This window comes from Eumetopias jubatus, unplaced genomic scaffold (assembly GCF_037043125.1).
Source record: "Eumetopias jubatus isolate StellerSeaLion01/CBP00866 unplaced genomic scaffold, mEumJub1_p1.0 scaffold_8, whole genome shotgun sequence".
Classification (NCBI taxonomy): domain Eukaryota; kingdom Metazoa; phylum Chordata; class Mammalia; order Carnivora; family Otariidae; genus Eumetopias; species Eumetopias jubatus.
This window is the reverse complement of record NW_028274814.1, coordinates 40523806-40549107: the sequence shown is the minus strand read 5'-3', so window position 1 is coordinate 40549107 and position 25302 is coordinate 40523806. Positions and strand designations below refer to the sequence as shown.

The window sequence follows — 25302 nt, the reverse complement described above, 5'->3', positions numbered from 1 at the left end:
CTTGACTTCCAGCCTAGTGCCCTTGCCACCACCTTGAGTAGCATTTTCTAGCCTGCCCTTAGAATCAGCACAGAGCGACTTTGTTTGCAACACCAGCCCTCTGCTCACCTCAGCTTTTCCTGGAGACCCGGAGGGCACTCGGCTTCCCTTGCTCAGTGCCTTTTTTCTGACCATCTTACCACCACCTTATTGATTCAAACACGGGAGAAAAAGAAGTGTTTTAGTAACGGCTGAAAAATCTTCAGATGTGAGTTGTGTTGTTAGCTTTTGTCTGAAAAATGCTAGTTTCTTTGTCCCAGAAGTGCTTTAAGAAAGGCAAGCAGAGTTTGGGCTGATGTAGTGCAATCGGTCAGGCCTTCTGGGGTTTCTTCTTGACCGAGGAGTTCTTCAGCCTTCCAAACCCTCCTAGCAAGCCGTCTAGTAATTACTGCTCTAGCTGTTGCACAGAAGGGGAAGCAGCCTCCCCCCGCGGCCCCCCACCCTCAACACCAACAAGCCCCTCATGGGCTGGGCCTCCGGGGGCCTCCTCATTCCCTTCTCCACCTTCTTGCCAAGGGCCACCACCCACGCCAGCCACTGGTAGGGCAGCGTGGGCCAAGGTGCCCTCTCCCGGCAACCCTGTCCCTCCAACCCCTGGCAGTGGGCAACATGGCCTCGCCTGGGCACCAGGGAGGACACTCGCTGACCCAAGTCAGCTCCCTGGCAGGGGCTATGTGAGCACAAACGCCGGGGTCCCTTGCCCTTCTTCGTGCTCTGTCCTCATAGAAAGGCTGTATTTCCCGTTGTGGTCAGCATACCCATCTGTGAGCTCATTTTCTCTTTCTCACTCTCTTAAGCGAACTGAGGTGCAGCAAAGTTAGGTATCTTGCCCAAGTCAGCCAACTAGTAAATTGCAGAACCAGAGGCCTCACTCCACTCCAGCTGTTTTACCTGTGAAGGAAGCTGTCATCCATGTTAGGATAGCAATAAGCAGTGTCTGAAAGCTCTGTGGTGGGTGGTACCCAAACACTCTCTCTGTGTGACCAGAGCTGCCTATAGCCCTTGGCACAGTCCTCAGCATATGGAAGATGAGCCATGATCTTCTCTCCAGAATAGTGTTTTTAGCCTGGGTCTATGGGGTTTATAAAGCCTCTGGAAGTGGAGGTAAATTTTGGCATGCATGAACTCTCTGGGAAGAGAGTTTTTTCAAAGGCGTTGGGAACCAGGAAAGGTGCTACAGGACGGCGGGCAGGCAGACCCTGGTTATTCGGCTGTTGAGAGAAAAAGGAAGAAACAAGGAAAGCTGGTTACCTGTCACTGATTGGGTTCTCTGGGAAGCAGAGTCTGAGTTGAGGGTGCTAAATGTTTACTAGAGGATGCGCTTGGGATCACCACTCATGGAAGGGAAGGCAGGAACACAGCATGGGGCAAAGGGAGAAGTCCAAGTGATGGAGGTCCAACAGAAGCCTCAGCCAATCCCAGGTGGGCTCTTGTGAGAATGACCTATTAAACTTGCCCCATGTTGGGTAAAAATGGATGAACCTTTATATCCCCACCTCAATAAGTGACTGGATTTGGACAGCCCCGGGAATGACGTGACTTTGGGCCAAGGAGCTCTCTGCAGCTGAAACCATCCCTGATGGGACTGATAGGGCTAACAACAGAGGGCAGTCTTCAACAGCACTGCCAGAGTGGGGCAACAAGTCATTTCTTGAAGGAGGGTCTGGGCAGTGCATCACTGAGCCCCCTCAGTACCTCTGCCCTTGGGAAAGTAGGAGAGATTAAATGATGCCTATCCATCCACTCATCTAGCCATCTATCTTTTCATTTAACATTTATTAAACATGTCTTATGAGCCAGCCCACTGTGATAAGCATCGGTGATAAAAGGTGTATGTGGCATAGTCTAGTGGAGAGAGACACATCAATGAATAATTGGAACACAAAGTAGTCATTGCTGAAATAGAGTCAAGTGCCACTGGAGGGTGGGACTGACTCTTCCCAGGGGCAATGAGTGAGCCCTGAAAGAGTTGACGAGGCAGAGAAAGGAGGGGTGGGAGAGTAGGAGCATGAAGAGGAGAAGGCATTGCAAAGCAGAAGGAGGTCACGTGAGAGGCATGGTGGTCTGAGAGCGCAAGGTAGGTTTGGGGAGAGTTCCAGTGTGCCAGGAGTGGGTGAGTCATTTGGTGGAAATGTGGCTGGAAGGGAATGTTGGGGTGAGATCACCAGTGCTCCTGAGTCCACACCAGTGGACTTTATCTCAGGAGTATTGGGAAGTCACCAATGCGTTTTGAGCAAAGGATTGATATTAAAGTATCTACATTTTAGGAAGTCAATTCTAATAGCAGGGATGATAGACAGGAGGGAGTGGTTACTGGATCACCAAGGGAGTCATATATATGCCATGCTCCACAGGCCCCTATCATCCTTCTGAGCACAAGTCAGCTTCTGACTTGATGTTCAGTTCCAACACACAGGTCATTCTGGTCTGGGCACATGTAGTATTCCTCTGAGCAACTACTTATACCCCTATTTTCCAAATACTTCCATTTGCCATGCTCATATCCTGTGTTCTCACGGGTGGAATAACCCCTGTGGATGGCCTGGGTCTCTGTGTGTGTATTGGCCTAATGTCATGTGGGCACAACAAAAGCCTTCGCAGAACACTCTTGTTTTGGTATCACCCACATTCTTTTTCTTCTTGAATGGGTATCCCAACCCAGGAAAGGTTTTGTGACTAGCATCTCCTCTATGTCATCAGTGACCCTAAGTTTCTCCAGGCTAGTGGGCTGCCATTCAAGGAATCTGCTCCCACAGCTGAATAATGAACCCAAGACAGCTAAGATCACCGGGATCCCTCTCCCTTCTCTCCTTCCCTTCTCCTTACAAGAAGCTATGCAGGTCACAGAGTGAATCCCATTCACACGATTCCTGTCCAAGTACCAGGCTGCCTGAAATCTGACCCACAAGGGACAGCAGCTTCATGATGTAAGGTCAGCCCAGCCAACTCTGGACACTTAAGGGTCACAGCCTGTGTCTTGAGAAGAGTGATGTTCTGGGCACTGGAGCAATGGGCTTCCAGTTCCATATGAGACCAGGATTGAAGTAGATGTTCTTTAAGTTGAAGTAGATGGTCCTTCCAAGCTATGACAGCTAGGATGAATATTCTAATCTCTTTCCTTGGACCATTTTTATAGACGGGGTACAAAGAGGGAAACAGAGGCTGGGAACAGTCTTTTGATGCTCAGCCATCACATAGAGGTTTTAAGTACTCAGGCCTCCATTGCTCCCTGACAAAGTGACTAAAAGACAAATCCACACAAGGATCACTGGGCAAATGTCTGCCTAGGGCATGCCTCATATTGTGGCTGGTACAGCCAAAGGGCCTGCCTGTAGGTGGTAAATATGTATGGATTCCTCAGAGGTCATGGATCCCATGATGTGGTGACCCCCAAGACCAAAGCCCTTCACTGTGTTGTTGCTCCAGTGGCTGGAGAACAAGGGTGGGAGGAAGCCTCAGGAAGCCAATTCACCTTCACTTCTCTCCCTAAAGATCGTAAGAGTCAGTCTGGAGGTCTGGGAAAGACCATGAGATATGATGGAAAAACCCTACTGTTTCGGTTTTGTGAAGGTTGAGGTAGGCTAAATGTTGAGAAGCCCTACCACATAGGAATTCTCCATGCCGTTTTTCTGGGGATTCCTTTGGGACTCCATGCTGGAGGTCTCCAGCTCAGAATACAGCCATGACTGCTGTCACCACTTATCAAGGACCACTCTGTGCCAGGCACAGTACTAAGTTCTTTGCAAGCTATATTTATTCCTCACAGCAACCTTGCAAAGGAGTTATTAAGATGCCCATTTTGTGGAAATAGAGCCACAAAGAGGTTAGGTAAGTGTCCAAAGTCACATAGTAAGTAACAGAACCAAGATTCCAACCCAGGACTTCCTGACACCAAAGCCCATGTTCTTTACCCTCTACTATATAACTTTAAACTTTGCCACATTGATGACAGCAGCTCTGGGTCTCCAATAGCCACCTTGTACCACACAGGTCTGTGAAGCAGTCTAAGGAGGGAAGGCAAGGACAACGTTCCCTTTCTAATACTTTTCATCATTTACTCGGGAGGGCCACAGTCTCTCAGTCCCTTTGCGTAGAGGTGGGCAAAACCAGAGTTCGTTCTACCAGCCAGAGAGTCTGGAACCTTGGGGCTGGTGGGCTTTGGTGGACTGGCCTTGGCACTGGAATCCAAGCTCCCAGAATTCTAAGCTTAGGGGTAAGTAAGCCCCCATCATATAGCAAGTAAGGAAACTGACCCAGAAGGAAGAACGAATTACCCAAGGCCACAGAGCTAGTTAGAAGCACTGTATGACTGTGTGTGTGTGTGTGTGTGTGTATACACGCAGGCATGCATGTGTATGTATGTGCTGGAGATGACAGTAAGGGGTCTCCTAATTCCCAGGTCCTATGAATGAGTTCAGGAGAAGGCCTTGGAGTCTGTCTATATCCAGAGGGGTGGATCACAAAGAAGGCTATTTTTAAAATTTGTTTTGGTTTCACACAAGTAGTTTATTTGGGACAAGGGGACTCCAAGAAGTGCCAACGTAGGAGTGGGTGATGAAGAGAAGGAAGCCAATACATGTTCATTATCAGGTCACTGCTTTGACTGCTGGGCATCTTTGGGAGATGGTGTGGAAGGTGCCTTGGATTATTCCTCAAGGGACGAGGAAGCCGGGGTATTTATCTACCTGCATCCATTACCATCAGTTGAGTACTGCTATTTGGGTGCATCGACTCCCCAGAACTTCTTCTCAAGCACACGACAGCAATAAAAGAAAGCAAAGGGCTATTTTGAAAGGTGTTTGTAGCCCCGAGTAGCCACCAGTTCTCTAAAGGGCCTGGAAAACCTTTTGGGGTGAAGAAACTTGGGCATTAGTACCAAGGACAGTCGGTGTAAGAGATGGATGAGACTGAATGGTGCCCCCTGGAGGCAGGTTGTGATAGAAAAGGGAAGGGCTATTTCTGTGGCCCTGCGGAAAAAATAGGTAAGTCCTATGACAAGAGTTGAAGTCAGGTCTTAAAAAGAACTTCTTGGTGATATCGGTGAAAAAGACATATCAGGTTGTCTAGAGCTCATTCAAATATACGACTTGATTAATGGCCATACAAGAAATGATGGAGCAAACAAATATGCATAAGGAGGGTTTCCTTAGGGAATTTGAGGCTCCTTCTTGCTAGGGTCAGCCAAAGAGGTCTCCTTTACGGAGGCAATGAGGCTGAGGAGTGCTGGGAGGTGAGATGGAGATGGAGTTAAAGAATTCTTCACCCATCCGTGGTTATTCTTGTATCAGGGGCTCCAAAGTTGAGTGGAAGCAACAGGAAGAGGTCTCTTCTCTGGCATGATTTGGGGCACCTTACATGGAGGCAAAGCCTTAGAAGAAGAAAGCCCTAGGGTTGTCTGGCTCTCTGACCAGGGCCACCCCACCTCCTGAGCCCCTGCTCCTTATCTGTAAAAAAGGGAGATTGGAGGGCTGGAGTAGATGACGTCAGGGTCCCTTCCAGTCCTGATCTTCTATCTCTGTCTGCTGGAGGGGCCATCCCTATGGCCCTTGCGCTCCCTGCAATTCATCCATCATCAAGTATTAACTGAGCACTCACCATTTGCCCAGCATTAAGTGGGGAGCAGGGATAAAACAGAATATAGGCCCTGGCCTCTAGGGCAGGATAGATGGGGAAAATAAGAATTAACACTTACTGAGCATTTACTCTGTGCCAGGCAGTGTGCTAAACAGCTTACACATACTGACTCCTTTCCTCCTCACTATAACCTCATAAAATAGATACTCGTACCTCCACCATACAGAAGAGAAAACCAGAGAGGGGCTCAGAGAAAAAGCAACTAAACATCGTGGTAGAGCTTGGATATGAGCCCATGCTGTAGCCACAATGCTTCTCCTCCTGTGAAATAGGAAGGGACTCTCTAAGCACAGTTCCTAGTGTGCTTGCAGATGAAGCAGTTACAGCTGGAGTCACTTGGAAAGGCTTCATGGACAGGTGGCTTCACACTTGGCCTTGAGAGAGCGGCAGAACTTGGAGACTGGCCAGGGAGGGGAGAAACCTGAGTGTACTAATTCTCCAGGACAGGCTGGGTGTGGGGGCTCCAGACAGCAGGTATTTTCTTAGAGTAGGGAGGTGGATAGCCACAACGACTCAGCCTGCTGGTGGCTTCATGGAAGGGCAGGAGGGGCCAGGAGGGGCCAGGAGCCAAAAACAGATGCTTCCCTAGACCCTGCAGGGCTAGCACCCTCCTCTTCACAGCCCCAGCCCCAGCCCCAAAGAGCTGGCGTCCACCCAGCCTGGAGGGGCTTTATGCCCAGGCCAAGCCTGCAAGGAGCACTCCTTGCCCCACAGTCTCTGGGGCAGTGTAAAGGTGGAGCTGGTTCAGTGTAAATCAGCTTCTTTCCAGCTGCCTAAGCCACTGGTCAGGGAGCTAGATGACTGATAACGATGATTGTTAACACTTGTATATAGCAGGGACCATGAGCCAGGCACTGTTTTAAGAACTTTAACTAACTCAAGCCTTCCAACGTTCCTATGAGGTAGGTACTATTATTGTGCCCATTTTATAGATGGGGAAACAGAGGTACAATGAGGTAGCCTGTTCAGGTTCGCACAGCTAATAAATCAGAGACCAGATTCCAACCCAGGCATTCTACTCTTCCCCACTCTGCCATACTGCTTCTTCCCTCTGCCTGGGATACCCTCCTCAAATGCAGGTTCTCCTCCTTGCCTGAAGCTCTCCCCTAGAGGCGATGGCAAGAGGCACCCCCACAAGCCCCCACTGCTAGAAAGGCCCATCATTGCCCCAAAGGCCAGGCCAGAGCGCCCAGTCTCTCTCCTCACCCCCGCACCCACATGCACCCTGTCCCGCTCTCCCCCAACCGAGCACCGTTGCCTTTTGTTCACAGCGATGGCTCCTGCGCCCAGGCCGGTGGGGGCATGGAGGACTCCGTGGTGGCAGCGGCGGCGGTGGCAGCCGGCAGACCCAGTGCCCATGCCCCGAAGGCTCAAGCCCAGGAGCTGCAGGAGGAGGAGGAGCGGCCGGGGGCGGGGGGTGCCTCCCCGAGGGCTGGCTCCCACCACGTGGCCTCCCCCGGCCGGCAGCAGCCTGCCCTGGCGACGGCGCTCTGCTCCCACGCCCCTAACGCCTCCGATTACGAGCTCTCCCTTGACCTAAAGAATAAACAGGTACCCAGGGCCTCCAAGGGGGGCGGGGAGGGTGGTGAAGGGGCCCTGCCTTCGGGGGCTATCCAGGGATCTCTGCACTTGGGCCCACCTCTGCTGCAGGCACATTTCTTTTGCCACTAGGTCTCCCAAACGGAGCTGTCTTCTGCCCTTCCGTGTCGCCCAGTTTGTCAGGAACCAGCCTCTCCATGGCAGGGGTCACACCTTTGCAATGCCAGTCCCCGAGGCAGTGTGTTTAGGGTTCTGTTCCTCTCGCCATGTGCAGGAAGCCTAAATTGCCCCCCCCCAGACCTTGAGGCAGGTGGCCCACTGTTCTCTAGGGAAGCCCCTACCTCCACCTGCTGCTCAGAAGAGATGGCCTTACTTACGTGCCCACACAAGGGGCAAGCCCCATGTGTAGGCACACATAGGTTCAAATGAGGTGCAGAGACAGTGGTGTCCTCCAAGGAGTTTGAGGATTCCCAAGATTAACCAAAGCTCCCTATTGGAGAACAAATCCTCTGTGTGTGTGTGTGTGTGTGTGTGTGTGTGTGTGTATTCATGTGCATATGCTTAGAGAAAGACATCATGACTGGATATTGCTAAGAAAGAGCATTGAACTTGGAGCCATAGACATAAGATCCATCCTTGGTCTTGCTTTTAGTTAACTCTGTGACTTTGGGAATGCCAGTTAAGCACTCTGGGCACTGGTTTCTTCATCAGCAAAATTGGGAATTAGACCTTGAATCATCTCCAAGATCCCTTCTAGCTTTACAGTGTATAGGTTCTAAAGAACCATTCTTTAACTCAACTGGGAAAGTGAGTCTTGGGAAGGAAAGCTAATAGAAAGATCACTAAGTCTGAGTCAGCCCATACCAAACTCATGGCTTTCCTTCAGCATCAAGGCCAGCTGTAGGTGGAATATCTAGCTGTCGGTAAAGTATTTAACAAAATCTCCCATGATCTATATGTGGACAAGATAGGAAGTAGATTAGATGACAGTACAGTCAAGTGGGTTGCTTTCAAACAGAATTCTCAAAAAAACGGTGATTTTTTTCCCATCAATGCCAATTCCTGGGGAGTTGAGTGGTGCGCTGTCCTTGGTCCTGTTCTGTTCAACCATTTCTGACAAGGCACTAATTTCTGATGACATGAAGCTGAAAGGGGACAGCCAATACCTTGGTGATAGAATCCAAGACTTTGTAAAAATCTTATCCGGACATAAAGATTTAAATGAAAAAATCTAAATGAAATAGGGAAAAACATCTAAAGTTCTCTTAGCTTTGAAAAGCCCACAGCATTAGTATAAGATGGGCAGGCTTGGCCCTGGGAGAAAGACCTTAGGGCTCCAGTTGATTGTAAGCTCAAGAGGAGTCAATAACCAGCAAAGCAGCTGCCAAAGTGAGTCCAGCAGCCTTCATAGAAGGGTAGATAAAGCCCCCCGGATAAGGGAGCAGCCGGCTAGAGTCCCACACTGGTTCCTGGTCAGGGCCCGCTGGAGCCTGTCCTTGATTCTTGGGGCTTCATTTAAGAGGCAAGCAAGAATGCCGAGGATTCCAAGGTTCTCCTAAGAAGGAAAAAAGGATTGGCTGGAGTCATATGGAGAAACTGTAGACACGAAAACAAGTTTTAAATATGGAAGAGCTGACATGTGAAAAAGGAATTAGATATATTTTCTATCATTCCAGGCAAAAATAGTGGTACTAACGTATGAAAGCTACAGGAAAGGAAGCTTTTAGCTCAATCAACAATTAGAGCTGTTAAAAATATAGAATGCCCTGCTTGTGAGGTAGTGAGTTTGTGTTACCGGGAATGCCCAGGCAGGGACTGGCAGAGAGTCCATCTGGAACACTACAGTGTGATGTGGGTGGTCAGTTGGCCCAGAGAAGAAGTCTTCTCAATTCCACATGACTATGCTCCTTGAGGACAGAGACCATCTCTTATCCATCTTTGTACCATTCCCCCAGCATCTAGCAGGGTGTTTTGGATATAGCAAGAGCTCACTGAATGAATAATTTTTGAATAACTATGATGTGCAAAACAACAAGAGAGTGAGGTAACAAGAAGAGAAAAATGGTCCCTACTTACACCCTAAAGAGAGTGCAGTTCAACTTAAGGAGGGAAGGAAACCTGTGCTTCAGCTCCGGCAGGAGAATTAGTTTAATTCTGAGTGATGGTGGCATATGGAGAGTTGTGCAGGGTTTTGATTGGTATCATGAACCTTTTTATAGTGGACGTCATTCTGATAGATGGGTCTGCAGTTTGGGCCAGCAGGAGTTGGGTGGGAAAGGTGAGGAAACCAGCCCCAGGGAACAGCCCACCTCCCATGGCTCCAATATCTCTCTGGGCCAAGCATAGGCTGGGGGCAGGAGGAAGAGGGTAAAAAGTGAGGGGCTAGAGAAAAATGATTAAAAATATGGCACACCATGTATAAGAGACTGAGCTCAATCCCTGTCTCTTCTGCAAATGAACTGTGTGACCTCGAGCAAGCTGCTTAACTTCTCTGGGCCTCCTTTGCCTCCTATCTCTTTAGGGCTTTGTACATGCTCTTCCCTCTGCCCTACCGCTAACGTTCCTGCTCCCCTCCTCACTCGGCACTTGACCTCAATTACTCCTTCTCTTACTTTGGGACAGAATTGTGGTTCTCCTTCCTCCTCCTGGCAGCTTTCCCTGCTCTTCCAAGGTGGTGCGGGATGCCCCTTCTCCGTGATCACCTAGCACCCAGCCTTTCCCAATCAGAGCCCTTCAGCCCTATATCCTCAGCCCCTGTTGACTGGATTCCTCCTTGAAGTCAGGGCACATGACTTATTATTCATCATTATAACCCCAGGGCCTGGCACAGTGCCTGGCATGAAGAAGATGCTCGAGGATGAAAAGGGGAAAATAGTAAGTGAGCTGAAGAGGGAAAAGTGCATGAAGCCTGGGGCAAGGACCTGACTCGGCTTTAGGTTTCTTGGAGATCTAGGATTTAGTATTCTGACTCTGTCAGTTCCACCAGTTGCACAAATCCTGTAGCAATTGGACTGGAAGGATCTTGGATGATCATTATCTCCCTAGTCCACCAACCTGCCAGACTTTTTGCTCCATCAGCCAGTCCAGAATCCCAGGCGATTTCTATGGCTTCTCGCCCTCTCCTCCACATCTGCTCCATCTCCAAACCCCACTGATGCTACTTCTTAACTATTTCCCAAATCCCCACCTTCTCCTGCCAACCCCACTGCCCCCACCCCAGGATAGGCCACCATCATCTTGCCTGAGCTCCTAGGGAACCCCCACATGTTCCCCTACTTGGAGTTGTGCTTCTTCCAACCTGATCTCCACCTTGCCACTGAGTCCTCTTGAAAGAAAGCACATCTGATCATGGTATTTCGCTGTCTGAAAGCCTTGCATGGCTCCTCACTGTGTGTAAGACAAAGACTTCTCCAGGTTCTTCTACCACCAGACATAACCCCATCTGCTGCCCCGCTCCCATGTGGGCTTCCAGCCATTCCCATTTACCTTGCTCCAGATCTCTGTGCTATCGTTTGCCTCTGGGCCTTGACAGATTTTATTTCCTCTGCTAGGAATACTCCCCACCTGTCCCTCCATCACACTTCACCTGGGAGATCTCTGCTCACACTCCACATCTCAGCTCAGTATCCCCGAGCCTGGGTGTGTGCTTTCACGGAGTGCCCCACCGATGACTCTATGGCACCTGAGAGCTGTCCCACTCATAAGGGCAAGGACTATGTCCTTCTCAGGGCCGTCATGGAGTTGAGCAGATTGTGCACAGAACACCTTCATAGTCTGTGTGAGGAGTGAGCACTTGTTAGAGTTATGTGTTAGATGATATGCTGCTCTTGCCCACCTTTGCTTCCCTGCACCCGGCACAGTCCCTGGAGCCTAGGACATGCTCCATACTGGAGGAACACATGAGTGAAAGAACAAACAAATGAACCAACAAATAAATGAATGAGTCTGCCCCTGGGCGTCCCTGTTACCCAGCCCCCACGGCCTCTCCCCATACTCACACAGTGGGGAGGGCCTCTGGTCCAGCTTCTTCTGTCCTCCGTTTCCTCTGCCCTCAGCTCTGTCACTTCACCTCACAGTGGCCCTTGGGGCTACAACCTAGGGGGACAAAGAGCATGTAGGTCCCTTCGGGGGGTCCTTTAAGAAAGTCATGTGGCAAGCATACATAGGGCACCCGAGTGATTTCCAAATTCATCCAGGCTCTCGAGGGAGTTCGTATCCTGTTCTGTGCCACCACTGATGAGCAGCCCGTTGGAGCTCATGTGGGATGTCCAAATGTCATGGCTCTCTGTGCCGTCCAAGCCAGGGGGCCACACGCTGTGGTCAGTAGCATCCAGGCCTTGCCCCACCCCCCACATCAGATCCTGGGTGGAAGTCATGTTCTCTTTTTGGATAGCAGCCCCTTCTACAACCGATCTCCCCCACCCAAGCCTGAGGGGCTAGCCTCACTTGGGGGTACCTCTCAAGGGGAGAAGTGGTGGTTATGTTTCCAACTCTCTGGCCTCAGTTTCCTCATTGGTGAAACGAGGGGTTGTACCAGAGTATCTAAGGCTCCTTCCTTCTCCGAAAGGGAGAGTCCCACCATGGCACTGGATGGCACCAGAGGGCCAGCCTACAGAAGATGATGGTGAAGGCAACGCTCATCAGGGATAGTCCTTCTGTCCACTTGCATCCAATTCAGGGAACAATATTGCACAGCTGCTATGTGCAAGGCCTGGGCCACCACATTACAAAAGATACAGTCCCAGGCCTCAGCTGGTGGGCGCTGAGGCGTAACTGGTACTAGCTAGCACTAACAGTGGTGGGCGCTGACACGTAACTGGTACTAGCTAGCACTAACAGTCGTGGGCGCTGACGTGTAACTGGTACTAGCTAGCACTAACAGTCCTAACTCTGTGCCAGACAAGGTGCTAAGCGTTTCCTATGCATTACCTCCCCAGATCTGCATGCTATCCCGGTGAGCTAGGGACTACTGCTATCCCCATTTTAGGAGTGAGGGGACTGAGGCTTAGCCATATCAAGTCACTCACCCAAGGACACATCCCTAGGTGTGCATCCCTGGTACAGCCAAGACCGGGACTCCACAGTCCTTGATTTTACCCAGAGTCTTCCAGTCTCCTCATTGCAGTGAAGGGGTAGGTTCCAAGGAAGTGGTGCACGGGGCTCTGTGGGAGCACTGGAGACAGCAAGAAACCCAACCTGGGGTTCAAAGCAGGCTCCCCACAGCAGCATCTCCACCTGAGACAGTCTCTGTGACCTAGGAGTAGCTGAGTCATTAGTAGCTCCCACCCCTAGCTGGCTGGCTGGAGTCAGGAGAGGTTCCCAAGAGCAGGCCTGCTCCTAGGCAGGCCTGGAGCACTTTCTGTAGTTTGGACAGCGGGCAGGGAGGTGGGCACACAGGGAAGACGCAGGAGTCACAGCCTGCCCAATGCAGGCCAGCTTCCCCCGGGGGCCACCCTTAACATCTCTGAGCTCCTCTTACCGCGCCCCCTCCACCGCCCCCAGCCCCAGACTGTCTGCTCCTAAGCCTCACGTAAGCCTTCCCTTGCCAAGTTCTGCAGGCTCATTCCATGTAATGCTTTAACATTCTCAGCTGGGAAATCTTGGATCAGAGGAAATCCTTGCTCACATGTGAAAGCCACCCCCCACCCCAGGCTGGCTCCCTCATTCCTCAGCACTGCAGCCCCCCAGCTAGTTGCTCTCCCTCTCAACCCCACCGACCTAGCAGCCATCTCTCTACGGCCCTCCTCAGGCTCAACTGCTGCAGCAACGTGAAAAGAGGGAGCATGTTCTAATTAATACTGAGAGGCTCATTAGACACACAGAGCCCCCCGAGCCCCCCTCCACCGCTTCTTCTGGCAGAAGCTGAGAGATTGCTCTCTTGGGAGGAGGCGAGGCTACAATTACCCATGATTCATGGGGTTTAGAGAGACGTGAGCTGAGCTGCTCTTAGGCTGGTGGGCCCAGAGACCCCTCCCTCCCTGGGGCCACCCCCCACCCTCATATCCATCTCTCTTAGCTCTCTGATCTGGCCCTGGTTAAGAAAAGAAGAGGGTTAGGGTGGTAGGGAAGGCCTGGCCAGGTAGACAGAGCTGACCTGGGACACTGCCAAGTTCCTGAGCCCTGGTTGGGGGGCAGGGGTAGTGAGGGGTAAGGGGAGGATGCAGCATTTGACTCCAAGCCCACATCCAGAAGAGAGCCTAGATCTTTATTTCCCCTGGGACATAAGACAGAGCTCCAGTTTAGTTCATGTGTGCAAACACTGATTAAGCCCCAGCCATGGCTCTGGCTCGACGCTGGGCACCAGGAATGTAGAGACATAATATCATCCTGCCTGTAAGGTACAGTCCATGGGAATACAGAAAGCATTGAGGGTGGGCTGCAAAGGATGGGAAAGAAACAGTAGGGGACAGCGCAGGCTGGGGTTGCAGTAGGCGCAAGGCTGGAATAAATGGGAGATGGTTGTGTTAAATGCACTGGAACAAATGGAGAAGATCCAACAACTGAATTCAAACACCAGACCGAGGCGTTGTTCTTGGTCAGGCTCTGTGCTAGATGCTGGGCAGGGATCAGAGGCCTCAGATAACGTATGCCTTGCTGGCGTCAGGGTTGGTGGGGTGGAGAGAAGGAAGGACGGATTAGTTAAGTATCACAAAGATTAGCGGAGAGAATTGAGTGTCAAAGAGAAGTAAGAAAGAGCATTCTTCATGGGCACCTGAAACCGGGAGCTCCCTGTCTGGTCGGGGGACTGAGAAGGCTTCACAGAGGAAGCACATTTGAGGCAGGGCTTGAAGAAAGGAAAACATCGCAGGCTGAGGGACAAGGCTGAGCAAATGCTCAGGGCGGGAAAGCCTGTGTGGGCTGGGGGAAGAGCAGGAGTCGAGCCAGTGTATACACAGGCTTGGCGCAGTAGTAGAAGATGGGAGGGAGGCTGAGGCCAGATTGCTCAGGGTGGGAAGGCCAGCAGGAAACATTTATACTTATTTTGGGCGATGCTCTCAAGCAACGGAAGGCCTGTGTTCACATCTGCTCTTCAAGAGCCTTGATCGGGGTAATGTAGGGTGGATGGTAAGTGTGAGAAAGCAGGGAGGGAGTGGGGAGGCTGCCAGAGTGGTCCAAGTGGGGAGCCAAAGACAGCCCCGCATGGCAACGGTCTGGTCAGGATGATGCAAAAGGTAATAGGGGTGGGGGTGCATGGAATAAAGGCTTTGAGGCCGACAAATGCAGAGGCTGGGGTGAAGGAGAATCCATGGAAAAATGCAAGTTTCCCAGCCTGGAGAGTATAGCAGCCACATCTCTGGGGGCAAATAAAGAAATCATCGAGAGCTGGTTTAGGGAGGTGGGGAAAGACAGTGGCTTTGTAGAGGTGAACAGAGGGGATCCATGGGCTGTTGGAAACACAAGTCTAGGATCAAGCCTGGGAGTGGAAACTTGAGAGTCATTCACATAATTATCACTGTCATCATCCAATAACTACCACTTACTGTATATCTGCTATGTGCCAAGCGCCATATGAAACCATTCGATTCTCATAACAAGCTACAGAGTGAGGCAGGATTAGTTTCATTTAACAGATAAGAAAGCTGAGAGTCAGAGATATTAGGAGACTTGCCCAAGGTCAACCAGCAGGGAAGAAGCAGGTCTGGACCTGAGTATCTCTCCTGAGGCTTGTTCATCAGTCCATTAAAGTAGAGTGAAGTTATGACAGGGGACAAGGTTCTCACTCAAGAGGCGAGAAGACACTAGCCTACAGGACAACTGTAGCTTCCCTCTTGATTAGCTGTTAACTATCAGTTACCAGAGGCTACTGTAATGACGTCCAACACAGAAGCAGCAGAATGCCCGGAAGTGCATAGGAAAGTAATTCAAATGTGTCTGCAGAGTGGAAGATGGTCCACATGGGACTTGTAACTGGCATGCTTAGGGGTTTTGTGGTCAGAATATAGGATTAAAGAGCTGTATGGAAGCAGGCAAACCAAGGTAGACTGGGTCATGAGAGCTGAGGACAGAGTTTCGAGGTGATAAAAATACCAAGAGCTGTGGAAAGGAGGGAGAAGGAGGGTGGAGGATGGACCAGCAGGTTTCATGATCAAAGGTCTCTGGTGACCTTCCTGAGAGTCATTTTAGAAGACTGGTGTGAGCAGGAGGCAGAACCTGGGGAGTCAGGGCATACAGGGCTGGGTCAGCAATTCGGCATTTTTTTCCATGGAAGGAGGCAGAGGGTGCAGACTAGTCTTCCAAGAGGTCTGGTGGAAAATAGAAAGAAAGAGATTGGGTTAGTGCTCCAGAGCCGGAAGTCGAGAGGAGTTATGTTTTAGCCTGAGGAGATCTGGGAGGGTCTGTAGGGAGGTGGAAAGGGGCCAGTGACACAGTAGAGTTTGGAAATGCAAGCGAAATGCATGAGTTCCAGGAGAAGAAAGTTATGGGTTAGGTTAGGGAGGTTTTTGAGAGTCGCAAAGATAACTTTCAATTAATTCTTTAATGTATTCAATAAATATTCATTGGAGGCCTACTGTGTGCTAGGCACTCTCTAAGCATTGGGGATAAAGGAGTGAACATGGCAAAGTCCCTGCCTTCATGGGGCTTACAATCTAGTGGAGGACTTGTTGGAACAGATTCAAGATATTTAAAATACAGTTTTCTTCTCTGCTTGGGTGATATTGGGACACTGCTTGTAGAAGTCTCCTAGGCTTAGCTCAGCCAGCCGTCTGCCTCCAGGTAGGGCGATACCGTGCCAGGGGGGTGGACATCTTTCCCATTCTGGAAACATTTCAGGCAATGTGATTTCATACCTTCCCTCTGTTGCCAATAGCATCTCATAACCTGAAGAGAATGCTCTTGGGCCCCAGGTTTCCCACCAGGTAAGAAAGAAATGTGAATTTCTGCTTGGTGTCCATTTCTCCTGGTACTCAAGGAGGGGTCAGAGGGAGACAGAAATTGACAGAAGGAGGCAGTTAGGTGGTCAGCTCCCCTTACTCCGTACACTTCCTCTTGGAGGGCTCTCCTGCCTAGTTAAGGCCAATCCCCATTCCAGACCTCAGGGAGCCTGCCAGAGTTCTGTGGGGACACTGAGCTGAACTACAGTGGTCTCTCCCCTCTGACCTGATTTCTGCGAAAGCAACAACAAAATGCCTGAGGTATCAGAAATATCTGTGTTTCTCTGGAGATCCTGGGTACATGATAAAATCCCATAGGTATGGGAGGCAGAATTCTGATGGCCCGAGATTCCAGCCCCTTGGTGCGCACATCCTGTATAATCCCCTTCCATGGGAAGTGCCATGGGACTAGAGGGCATAACAGGGTATCACTCCTGTGATTAGGTTACCACTCAGTTGGCCTTGAGTGAATCCAAAGGAAAATCACCCTGGGTTGCTTGACCTAATCAGGTAAACCCTTTAAAAGAAGGTGAAGCCTCAGAGTCCTGTTGGGTTCAAAGGGCTGAGCTACCACGTGACAGAGAAGGGCAGGCAGCTGTAACTGAGGGCCTCAGCCTTAGAATCTCAAGAAACTGAACTCTTCCAACAACAATGAGCTTGAAGGAGGACCCTGAGCCTTGTGTGAGATTGCGGTGTCAGCTGACACCTTGATTTCCTCCAGGTGAGATCCCAAGCGGAGAAGCCAGTGGAGCAGTGCCCAAACTGACCTACAGAGCTATGAGAACATAAGTGGATGTTGTTTTAAGTGGCTAAGTTTGTGGTAATTTGTTATGCAGTGGTAGATAACTGATACACTTGGTATGGTACAGGACGCCTTATTGGCCACTCAAACCTTGATAAGATTAAGTTTTCCAGCTATCTTCAGAGAGGACAGCCAGACTGGGGAAGACAGACAGCATAAGGCCACTAGGTTTGGGGATGGGAAGGACCCTGAATGGCAAGATGGAAGAGCTGAAGATAGGATTGAGGTTATCCCGTTTTACCCGGGATCGTCCCTGGGTGCTGGGGTTGTGTCTGTGAGGTTTCCTGGGCTAGAAGGGTGCCTCTGCTAGTCCGGGGGTGGGGGGCACCCACAGGGAGGAAACTGAGGGGAATCACTGAGCTTATGAGAGGCAGGCACTCCAGCTGCCATGGCCAGTGAGCCAACATGGGTAAACGTTATTGGTCACTCCCATCTCAGGGGGAAAGTCTCTCTGGTCCTTTCCTACGAGGTTTTGATAAGGGAGAAAGAGTGAGAGCATCGCCACGTGAGGGGGAGAAACGACCATAGCAGGAGGTGACTAAGGGCCTTGAAGACGCACCGGCCCCCTGTCACAAGTTTTCCTGGGTTCACACTGCCTACATGAGGTAGCACGCCCCCAGCAGCCCCACCAAGCCCTGCCCTGATTGTACAGCTCCCATTGTTGAGGACAAAGGTGGCCCAAATTATGGAGCATGGTAGCCTGGAGGGATTCCCACTCTTGAAACACCCGTCCACCCACTCCTCTGTCCTCCATCCATCTTTTTATTAAATTCACATTTTTTAAAAAGATTTTATTTATTTATTTGACAGAGAGAGACACAGCGAGAGAGGAAACACAAACAGGGGGAGTGGGAGAGGGAGAAGCAGGGAGCCCGATGCGGGGCTCGATCCCAGGACCCTGGGATCATGAGCTGAGCCGAAGGCAGACACTTAACAACTGAGCCACCCAGGCGCCCCTAAATTCACATTTATTGAGCATCTACTATGTGCCAGCCCTTGGGCTGGGTACCGGGAACACATTGTTGATCAAACCCCAATCCCAACCCTTATGATGATCCCAGGGTCAGGAATTTCCACAATGCAGTGATGAGGAAGAAAGGTGAACAGGAGTAGCAGTAATTTTTTTGGTAGCACTTCTGTTTAATTTTTAATTTGTTATTATTTTATTTATTTATTTTTTTAAGAATCAGTAAAGTAATAATTTGTTATTATTTTAAATGTACACACAAGTAGAATAGTGTAGTAAACTTCCAGATAACCGCCACCCAGTTCCAACAATTTTTGTTAATATTGTTTCATCTACAGTTCCACTTTTTTTTTTTTGATGGAGTATTTTAATACAAATTCTAGATACTGGGTATTTCACCCGTAAGTACTTCCATATAGCTCTCCGAGATGAACGTTTTAAAATAACCACCGCAGCAGCAGTGTCTGATCACCAAATGCAACACCCTGACCCCTTCCCCTCCGAAGCCAGTCCTACATCCTACACCTCTAGGAGTCTTGACAAGGATCTGGTATCTCAGGCCGTGACATGCTAGAGTTTCAGAGTTTGGCCCCTCAGTACCCACCCCCGGTTGTGCATTCTTGGGCCCTGCCAAAGCTTAGCCTGACCCCCGCCCCAGGTCTCACTGCGCTCTTCCTCCTCCCTGTTCTTGTCGCAGATTGAAATGCTAGAACACAAGTACGGGGGCCACCTCGTGTCCCGGCGCGCCGCTTGCACCATCCAAACCGCCTTCCGCCAGTACCAGCTCAGCAAGAACTTCGAGAAGATCCGCAACTCGCTCCTGGAGAGCCGCCTGCCGCGGCGGATCTCCTTGCGCAAAGTCCGGGCGCCCACGGCCGAGAGCCTGGCCGCCGAGAAGGCGCTCATGGAGGGCTACGGCCTCATGGGGCTGCCGCTGGTGCGCTCGCCCTCCCTGCCGCCCACCTTCGCGGGCACGCTCACCGAGCTGGAGGACTCCTTCACCGAGCAGGTGCAGTCCCTGGCCAAGTCCATCGACGACGCCCTCAGCACCTGGAGCCTCAAGACCATGTGCTCCCTGCAGGAGAGCGGCGCTTACCAGCTCCACCAGGCCCTGCACGCGGGCGCGGGGCCACCGGGCCTGGAGGCCGGGATGCGGGAGCTCGACAGTGCCCGCCCTGCGCCTGGGGAAGCGGCCGCCGAGGCCGCCGGCCTGCCCCAGGGCCACAGCAGCACCCTCATGATGGCTTTCCGGGACGTCACCGTGCAGATCGCCAACCAGAACATCTCCGTCTCCTCTGCCACGGCTCTGTCGGTGGCCAACTGTCTGGGCACGCAGACCACCCAGGCCCCCGCCGAGCCCGCAGCGGGCAAAGCCGAGCAGAGCGAGGCCCCCGGGCAGGAGGCCTCGGCGGCCGCGAGCCCGACCCACAGGGACGCGCCCGCCGAGAACACGCGCGCAGAGGCCGGAGCCAGCGGGGCCCTGAGCGCCCACCCACCTGGGGCCGCCGCGGCGGTGGCGGAGGGGGCGGAGGGGGCAGAGGGGGCCGCGGCAGCGGCGGCGGAAGAGGAGACCCGGGAGGTGGGGAAAGGCGCCGAGGCCGAGTCCGGCGACAACTCAGAGCAGCTGAGCAGCAGCAGCACGTCCACCAAGTCGGCCAAGTCGGGCTCGGAAGTGTCGGCCTCAGCCTCCAAGGAGGCCCTGCAGGCCATGATCCTGAGCCTGCCGCGTTACCACTGCGAGAACCCGGCCAGCTGCAAGTCGCCCACGCTGTCCACCGACACTCTGCGCAAACGGCTCTACCGCATCGGCCTCAACCTGTTCAACATGTGAGTGAGCCCTGGCTGCGGAGCCCTGGGCAGTCCTGGGAAGATCGGTGGGAAGGGGGCGGGCGCAGCGATTACAGGGCAGCAGGGTGCCGGGTAATTTCCCACATCATCCCAGCGCCCTCCAGGGTGACATTGGTGCTGCACCTGCTCCTCCAGATGCGGTGTAGGGATGCACATTTTATTTTTAATTGTTACAAATTTATGTTCAGGATTAGGGACAACACGACACATCGAGCCCATGCTTTCACCACTAATCCTGCTTAAGACGAAGCTGGGGCTTGAAAAGCAAGAGAATCGAAAAGAAAATGCAGTGTTAAGTAAAAGACAGTACAGGTCGAATGCGTACTGAGCAGAAATCATCCAGGGAGGACACGAAGTTAGGGAAACAGCATCATCTCATGGGGTTGATGTCAAGGAAAGAGAGCAAGGAGAAAATGAGGAAAGGCAAGGGAGGGTCTGGGTGGGGGAGAAAGAAGACACCTAGCATAAGCAATACAGGTAAAAGGCAGGAGAGGGACCGGGGTAAAAGGGCGAGACAAGGAAGCCTAGCTGGCGCAGAAAGAGAACAGGAGAATGAAAGCAGAGAAACAAACAAGTGCTGGAGTTCAGAGTCCCCCAGCCGGAGCCCCAGCCGGAACTGTCCTTGCAACTAAGAATGTAGACAGCTGGGGGCCAGCAGGATACGCAGGCCCCCCTCCCGTGGAAATCTCATCTCCACCCTCCATTCGCCCCTTCCTTCAGAGCCCTGAGCCAGGAAATTGAACATCTCTCCCACCCACGTGCCCGTCCATTTATTCACTCAACTGTAACTTATTAAATGCCAGGCACGTGGACCACAAAGATGAGTAGGGCACATGCCCTGGTCTCAAGCTTATATTCCAGGGGCCGATAGCTACTGTTCTTGGCTCACCTTACATAAAACATCTGCAAACTTCCTAACAATATCTAGAGATGGCCTTATTATGCCATTTTACAGAAAAGAAGCAGGCTCACGCAAGTAAGGCGAGTTGTAACTCAAACTCACGCAGAGAGTAGGATCCCTCAAGGCAGTGGTGCTCAAACTCTCTGTAGCGAAGGACCACTTTGGGTTTTTACCCGATGGGTTGTGGGCTGACACTTTTGTGAAATGCAATAAAAGTGAATTGCTAGAAAAACAATCACATGCTTGGTTATCCTGAAAATGTCAAAGTGCTATAAAAAGTTCTAAATGTTTGCCCTCTACTTCATAGCTTAGTACTTAACTTCTCCTGAACCAATAAGATACAGTTCAGGGAACGGCATGGATTTGCAGGCCGTACTGTGAACACATTTGCCTACAGACACAGCACCCACACCCACAGTAGAGATGCAAGCATGAGAGAGTAAATGGTGGGGAACAGGAATCTCGAGTCCACTATGGACAGTGTGGTAGGAGAGCTCACCGCTGCTCCCCAGTCTCATCCTCCCTCCCGATTCCGGGGCGGGTGCTGTGTATAGACAACAGAATAGGGACAGGGAGGAAGGGCCTCCGTAGCAGGCCTCACGGCCCTCAGGGAAGACAGAAAGAAACCTCTCCACCTGCTCTGGAATTCAGACCTCCCCCAACTCCTTCCTTCCCCATGCTATCTTCACTGCTATGTGTGTGTTGGGGTGGGGGTTGTTCAGGAGGATGAGGCTCCTGGGAGAAGCACTTGGGATGGGGAGCCCATCTGCAGTGGAAGGAATCCTGGCATTTCAGAGGCGTTCTTCCCAGAAACTTCTAGGCACTGCTGTGGGTTCCATGGGCTGGAAGAAAGGGAAGAAAGAAGTCATGGATAGCCGTGGCTCACTCTCTACTCCTTCTCCCCACCTCCGCTCCCACCCCTAGAAACCCAGACAAAGGCATCCAGTTCCTGATCTCTCGAGGCTTCATCCCTGACACCCCCATTGGAGTGGCCCACTTCCTGCTCCAGCGCAAGGGTCTCAGCCGGCAGATGATCGGGGAGTTCCTGGGCAACAGCAAGAAGCAGTTCAACCGTGACGTGCTAGAGTGAGTGCCCCTCTCCCCACCCACGGCCCAGGGTCCCATAGGACACAGGGGAGGGAGCAGGACCCCTGAAGTCTTGGCCCATCACTGTATCTTGACCAGCCTCTGTTTCCTCCTCCGACATCGTGCATTTACTGAGCGCACTCTGGTCAGGGTCCCATTGAAGGCACCAGGGGTATAGAAACGGTCAAAGGAGACAAAAGGCCTCCCTCCCTGCTACCCTCTGGGGCAAGAGCGTGAGCCTGGAAAAGAAGAGGACTGTGTCTACACTGGGGCCATCTCTGCCTGGTGAACAGGCCCTCAGCCCACCCTCTTGCCGCCATCTGCCCAGCCCCTGAGCCCCCACAGGCTGGCTTGCGCCCCACACGGGCTCAGTTTCATACTGGTGGAGGCAAACATGAGTCAGAAAAGAGGAGTTAGACTGAGGGTTTTTAGAGCAAGAAAATACTGTGATTCCCTAAAGATACGTTTATCACCAAGATCAACAGATGGGGGCAGGATGAGGGGCCTGCCTTCGCCAGTGCTCTGCTCTCTTTGCGTGGAGGCGCGGGCAGGTGACCACCTCTTCACTCACCAGCCTCGAGCCGCTGGGCACGGGGTGGCATCCTTGGGGCCTTGGAGCCACCTCTCCCCTGGCAGAGAGAGGGTGAGGCCCCATGAAGTCTGCTCCAGACCCCCTTCTTGAAGGCCGCCCCAACTCTCTCCCCACTTTCTTCTTGGGAGGTCAGCAGAAGTGTTTCTTGGGGGTTCTGAGAGAACCTCTCCCTTTCGTACTTGCTCTTGGAGAGGCAAGGGCCTGCTGTAGGGGGGCAGGGGGCTCCTGCCCAAGGGTTTGGGAGCATGGAAGTCATGCAGCCTGACTGGCAAGGTTGTCACTGTGCCTGGAATGGGTGCTCAGAGATCTGGCTTCTGTTTACGCAGTAGTCTTGGTGCTGCGTCTTTGGACAAGTCTCTGCCCTCGGAGCCGGTGCTTCCATGCCTGTGGACTGCAGGGGCTGGATTATGAGGGGTAGACCAGTGGTCCTCTGGAATCCCTGTCACATTCCTAAATTCACAGGCAGTTGTCTAACTGAGTCAGAAGAGCCGGGGCGGGGGGGGGGGTGCTTGGACACATCTGAGGGACCTTGAAATCCCAGGATGCCCCTTAGTTGACAGAACCCAGTTCCCCCCTTTTGGACAATCAGGACCCCCCCCCCACTAGTGCTTAAGATGCTCTGAGTTCCTTGCAGAGGAAGGTGAACTGATAAGTGTGCTTCCTTCCTTCTCCTTTCTTCTCCCTCTCCCTCAGGCTCCCCTTTCTCCTCAGCACCACCCCTGCCAGGCAGGGTGCCCTAAGGGGATGCCCTGAGGAAATGATAGAAAGATCAAGTTTTCTCTGTCTCCTTCTGCGGCAGACTTCCCTTCATCTGGCTCATCTCTCTGGCCTTTTCGTTTGCTTTTGTCCTTTGTCCCCATTCCACTCCTCCATCTCTGTAGGAGGGTGAGTGGGGGTGCTGTGCCTCATCACTTCGTTCTCCCCAGCTCCCCGGTTCCCTGCACCCCTGGGGGACCCTGCTTTGTCTCTCTGCTCTGGGGGCTGCCTGCTTCACTCACAGGCCCTGACTATTGTCTCTTCTGCCCTCCCCAGGCCCCGTGTGGCCTGGCCCTGAAATTCTGACCTGCTCGGCCCACAGTGACCTGGCGCGCTGGGAACACAGGGTTTGCAGCCAGCCCGGTGGTGGTGGTGGTGCCGGTGCAGAGCAGCACGATGCAAACTAACTGCCATCCTCCGGGGGAGACTGGGTGTGTGGGCTGAGATGGGGAGGGGCGCCGGCTGGGGACCGGGCTGGCAGTTGAGGCGGGGAGCAGGCTAGGGATGAGGGGCAGCGTGGTGGCAAATGAGAGCTGTGCCCGAGAGGGCCTGCTCGGAACCCTGGCTCTGCTGGTCTCCTGCTGGGAGGCTCCTCTGGGCCTCAGTTTCCTCACTTGGAAAGCGAGAGGGTTGGGCTGTGCCGTCTCCAAGGTCCCTTCAACTCCTGTGAATCTGTCATCTTACCCATTCCTTGGTGTCTCTGTAGTGCACTTGGATGGTGCAGTTTGCCCTAAACGTCAAGGCTATGCTTTGTCGGGCAACCGGGGCATCCCGGCAGCCCGTGGGCTCCGGAGCGGTGAGCTCACCATTCCTTCCACAAACATGGAGTGCCTGCTCTGGGCTGGGAATGGCGCTGCGCTGGGCATCGGTGCCAGGGCGGGATGGGGGCAGGGAGGAGTAGGTGTGGCTCGTGGCCTCAGGGGAATGTACAGACCCGGGTGAGTGGAGGAGTGTGGGAAGTGAGACAAGGGGCCAAGAAACCTCCTGCAGGCCTTGGGGTGTCAGGAGAGTGGAGTGCAGAGCTGAGCCCCCATCTACCCCAGTGGGCGCCTCGACCCCTTGTGGTTTGTTGCATGGCGTGCAGGCCCTGGGTCCCGAGACCCCAGCACACCCAGCCTCTGCACGGAACAGAAAGGGCTCCTCTTGTTTCTCCTCCGCAGAAAGGAGCCCTCTTCCCCCAAGTCCGTGTCGCCTCCTGCCTGGCTTGTCTCCCGTGGGGTGCCAGCACGAGATGGGGAGCCGGGAAGGGGCAGGCACTCACAGGGGAGCCAGACGCTGGGGTTCGGTGGGGGGGGGTTCCCTGCCAGGCAAGCCGGCTATCCTGCAACCTCTCAGCATCTGCTGCCTCTTCCTTACACCCACCAGAGAAAACACACAATAACAAAGTCACCGGTGCCATTTTGCCCAGGCGGAAAAGGCTTCATTGGGATTCTGCACAGCTTCCCTGCCCCCGCCCGGTGACATTCAGCATGTCGCGTCCGTTCTGTACAAAGCTGCTTGCCGAATAAAAGGACATAAATCACCCATCCCCTTGGAGACTGAGACAGCTCCAGCCACAGCACTCTCCAAGATGCAGCCAGGCAGGAAGGTTAGAGGGTGGAAGCCTCTAGGAGGGGACGGGGCAGGACCCCCACCACTACCACCGGTGGGCCTGTGGAGAAAAGGAAGAGAGAAGGGGCCGAGCAGAATCCTGCTCAGCTGCTGGCCTACAGCTCAGTGCCATAGATGCTGCGACATTGCTGCCCCAATTGGACCCTTGGTGCTCCTGGAAGCTGATCTCTTCATCCCTTAGTGCCCTGATTCCATAGCAGATCCGTTCCAAGAAGGAATGTCTTTATTCAGGGTGTATCGAATAATAATAGAAGGCATCCTGAGCTCAAAAGGCCACGTCCATTCCACCGTTTACCTGGGAAGGATTTGGTTTTTATAAAGGAGAAACCAGCCTGCTTCCTCACTTGTCAAATGGGGACAATAGGAACGTCATACAAATATTAAAATGAATGTAAAGTGCTTAGTCAGTTCTTTACAAATATTAGCTATTTCTATTATTATATTTCTCACTTAAAAGCACAGGACGTCAGATGCCTCCCCACCCTGGCCCCGGCCGGGTGAGCAATTTGTCAGACACCTCAGGTCTGGTTTGCGATCAGGTCCACTCCCCAGACAGCAAGAACTTGCTGGAGCCTGCCGGGGAAGGGAGAGGCGTTCATTGGGGGACCATCCTGCACTCTGAGGAATCCTCTCTGGTGCTGATGGGGGAAGGGC

General features: G+C 52.5%; 1 protein-coding gene across 3 annotated transcripts in view; it reads left to right on the top strand.

The window, feature by feature from the left end:
* Positions 1-25302, top strand: part of IQSEC3 (IQ motif and Sec7 domain ArfGEF 3) — a 103579-nt gene that overhangs the window by 46312 nt on the left and 31965 nt on the right. For 2 of the 3 annotated variants that reach the window (XM_028121221.2, XM_088025538.1), the window contains exons 3-5: positions 6945-7224; positions 18552-19681; positions 21528-21689. In XM_028121221.2, coding sequence (XP_027977022.1) covers positions 6945-7224; positions 18552-19681; positions 21528-21689 — 1572 coding nt within the window. Of the gene's footprint in view, positions 1-6944; positions 7225-18551; positions 19682-21527; positions 21690-25302 lie in introns of those variants that run through there. The other variant, XM_028121222.2, reaches the window with a different exon arrangement.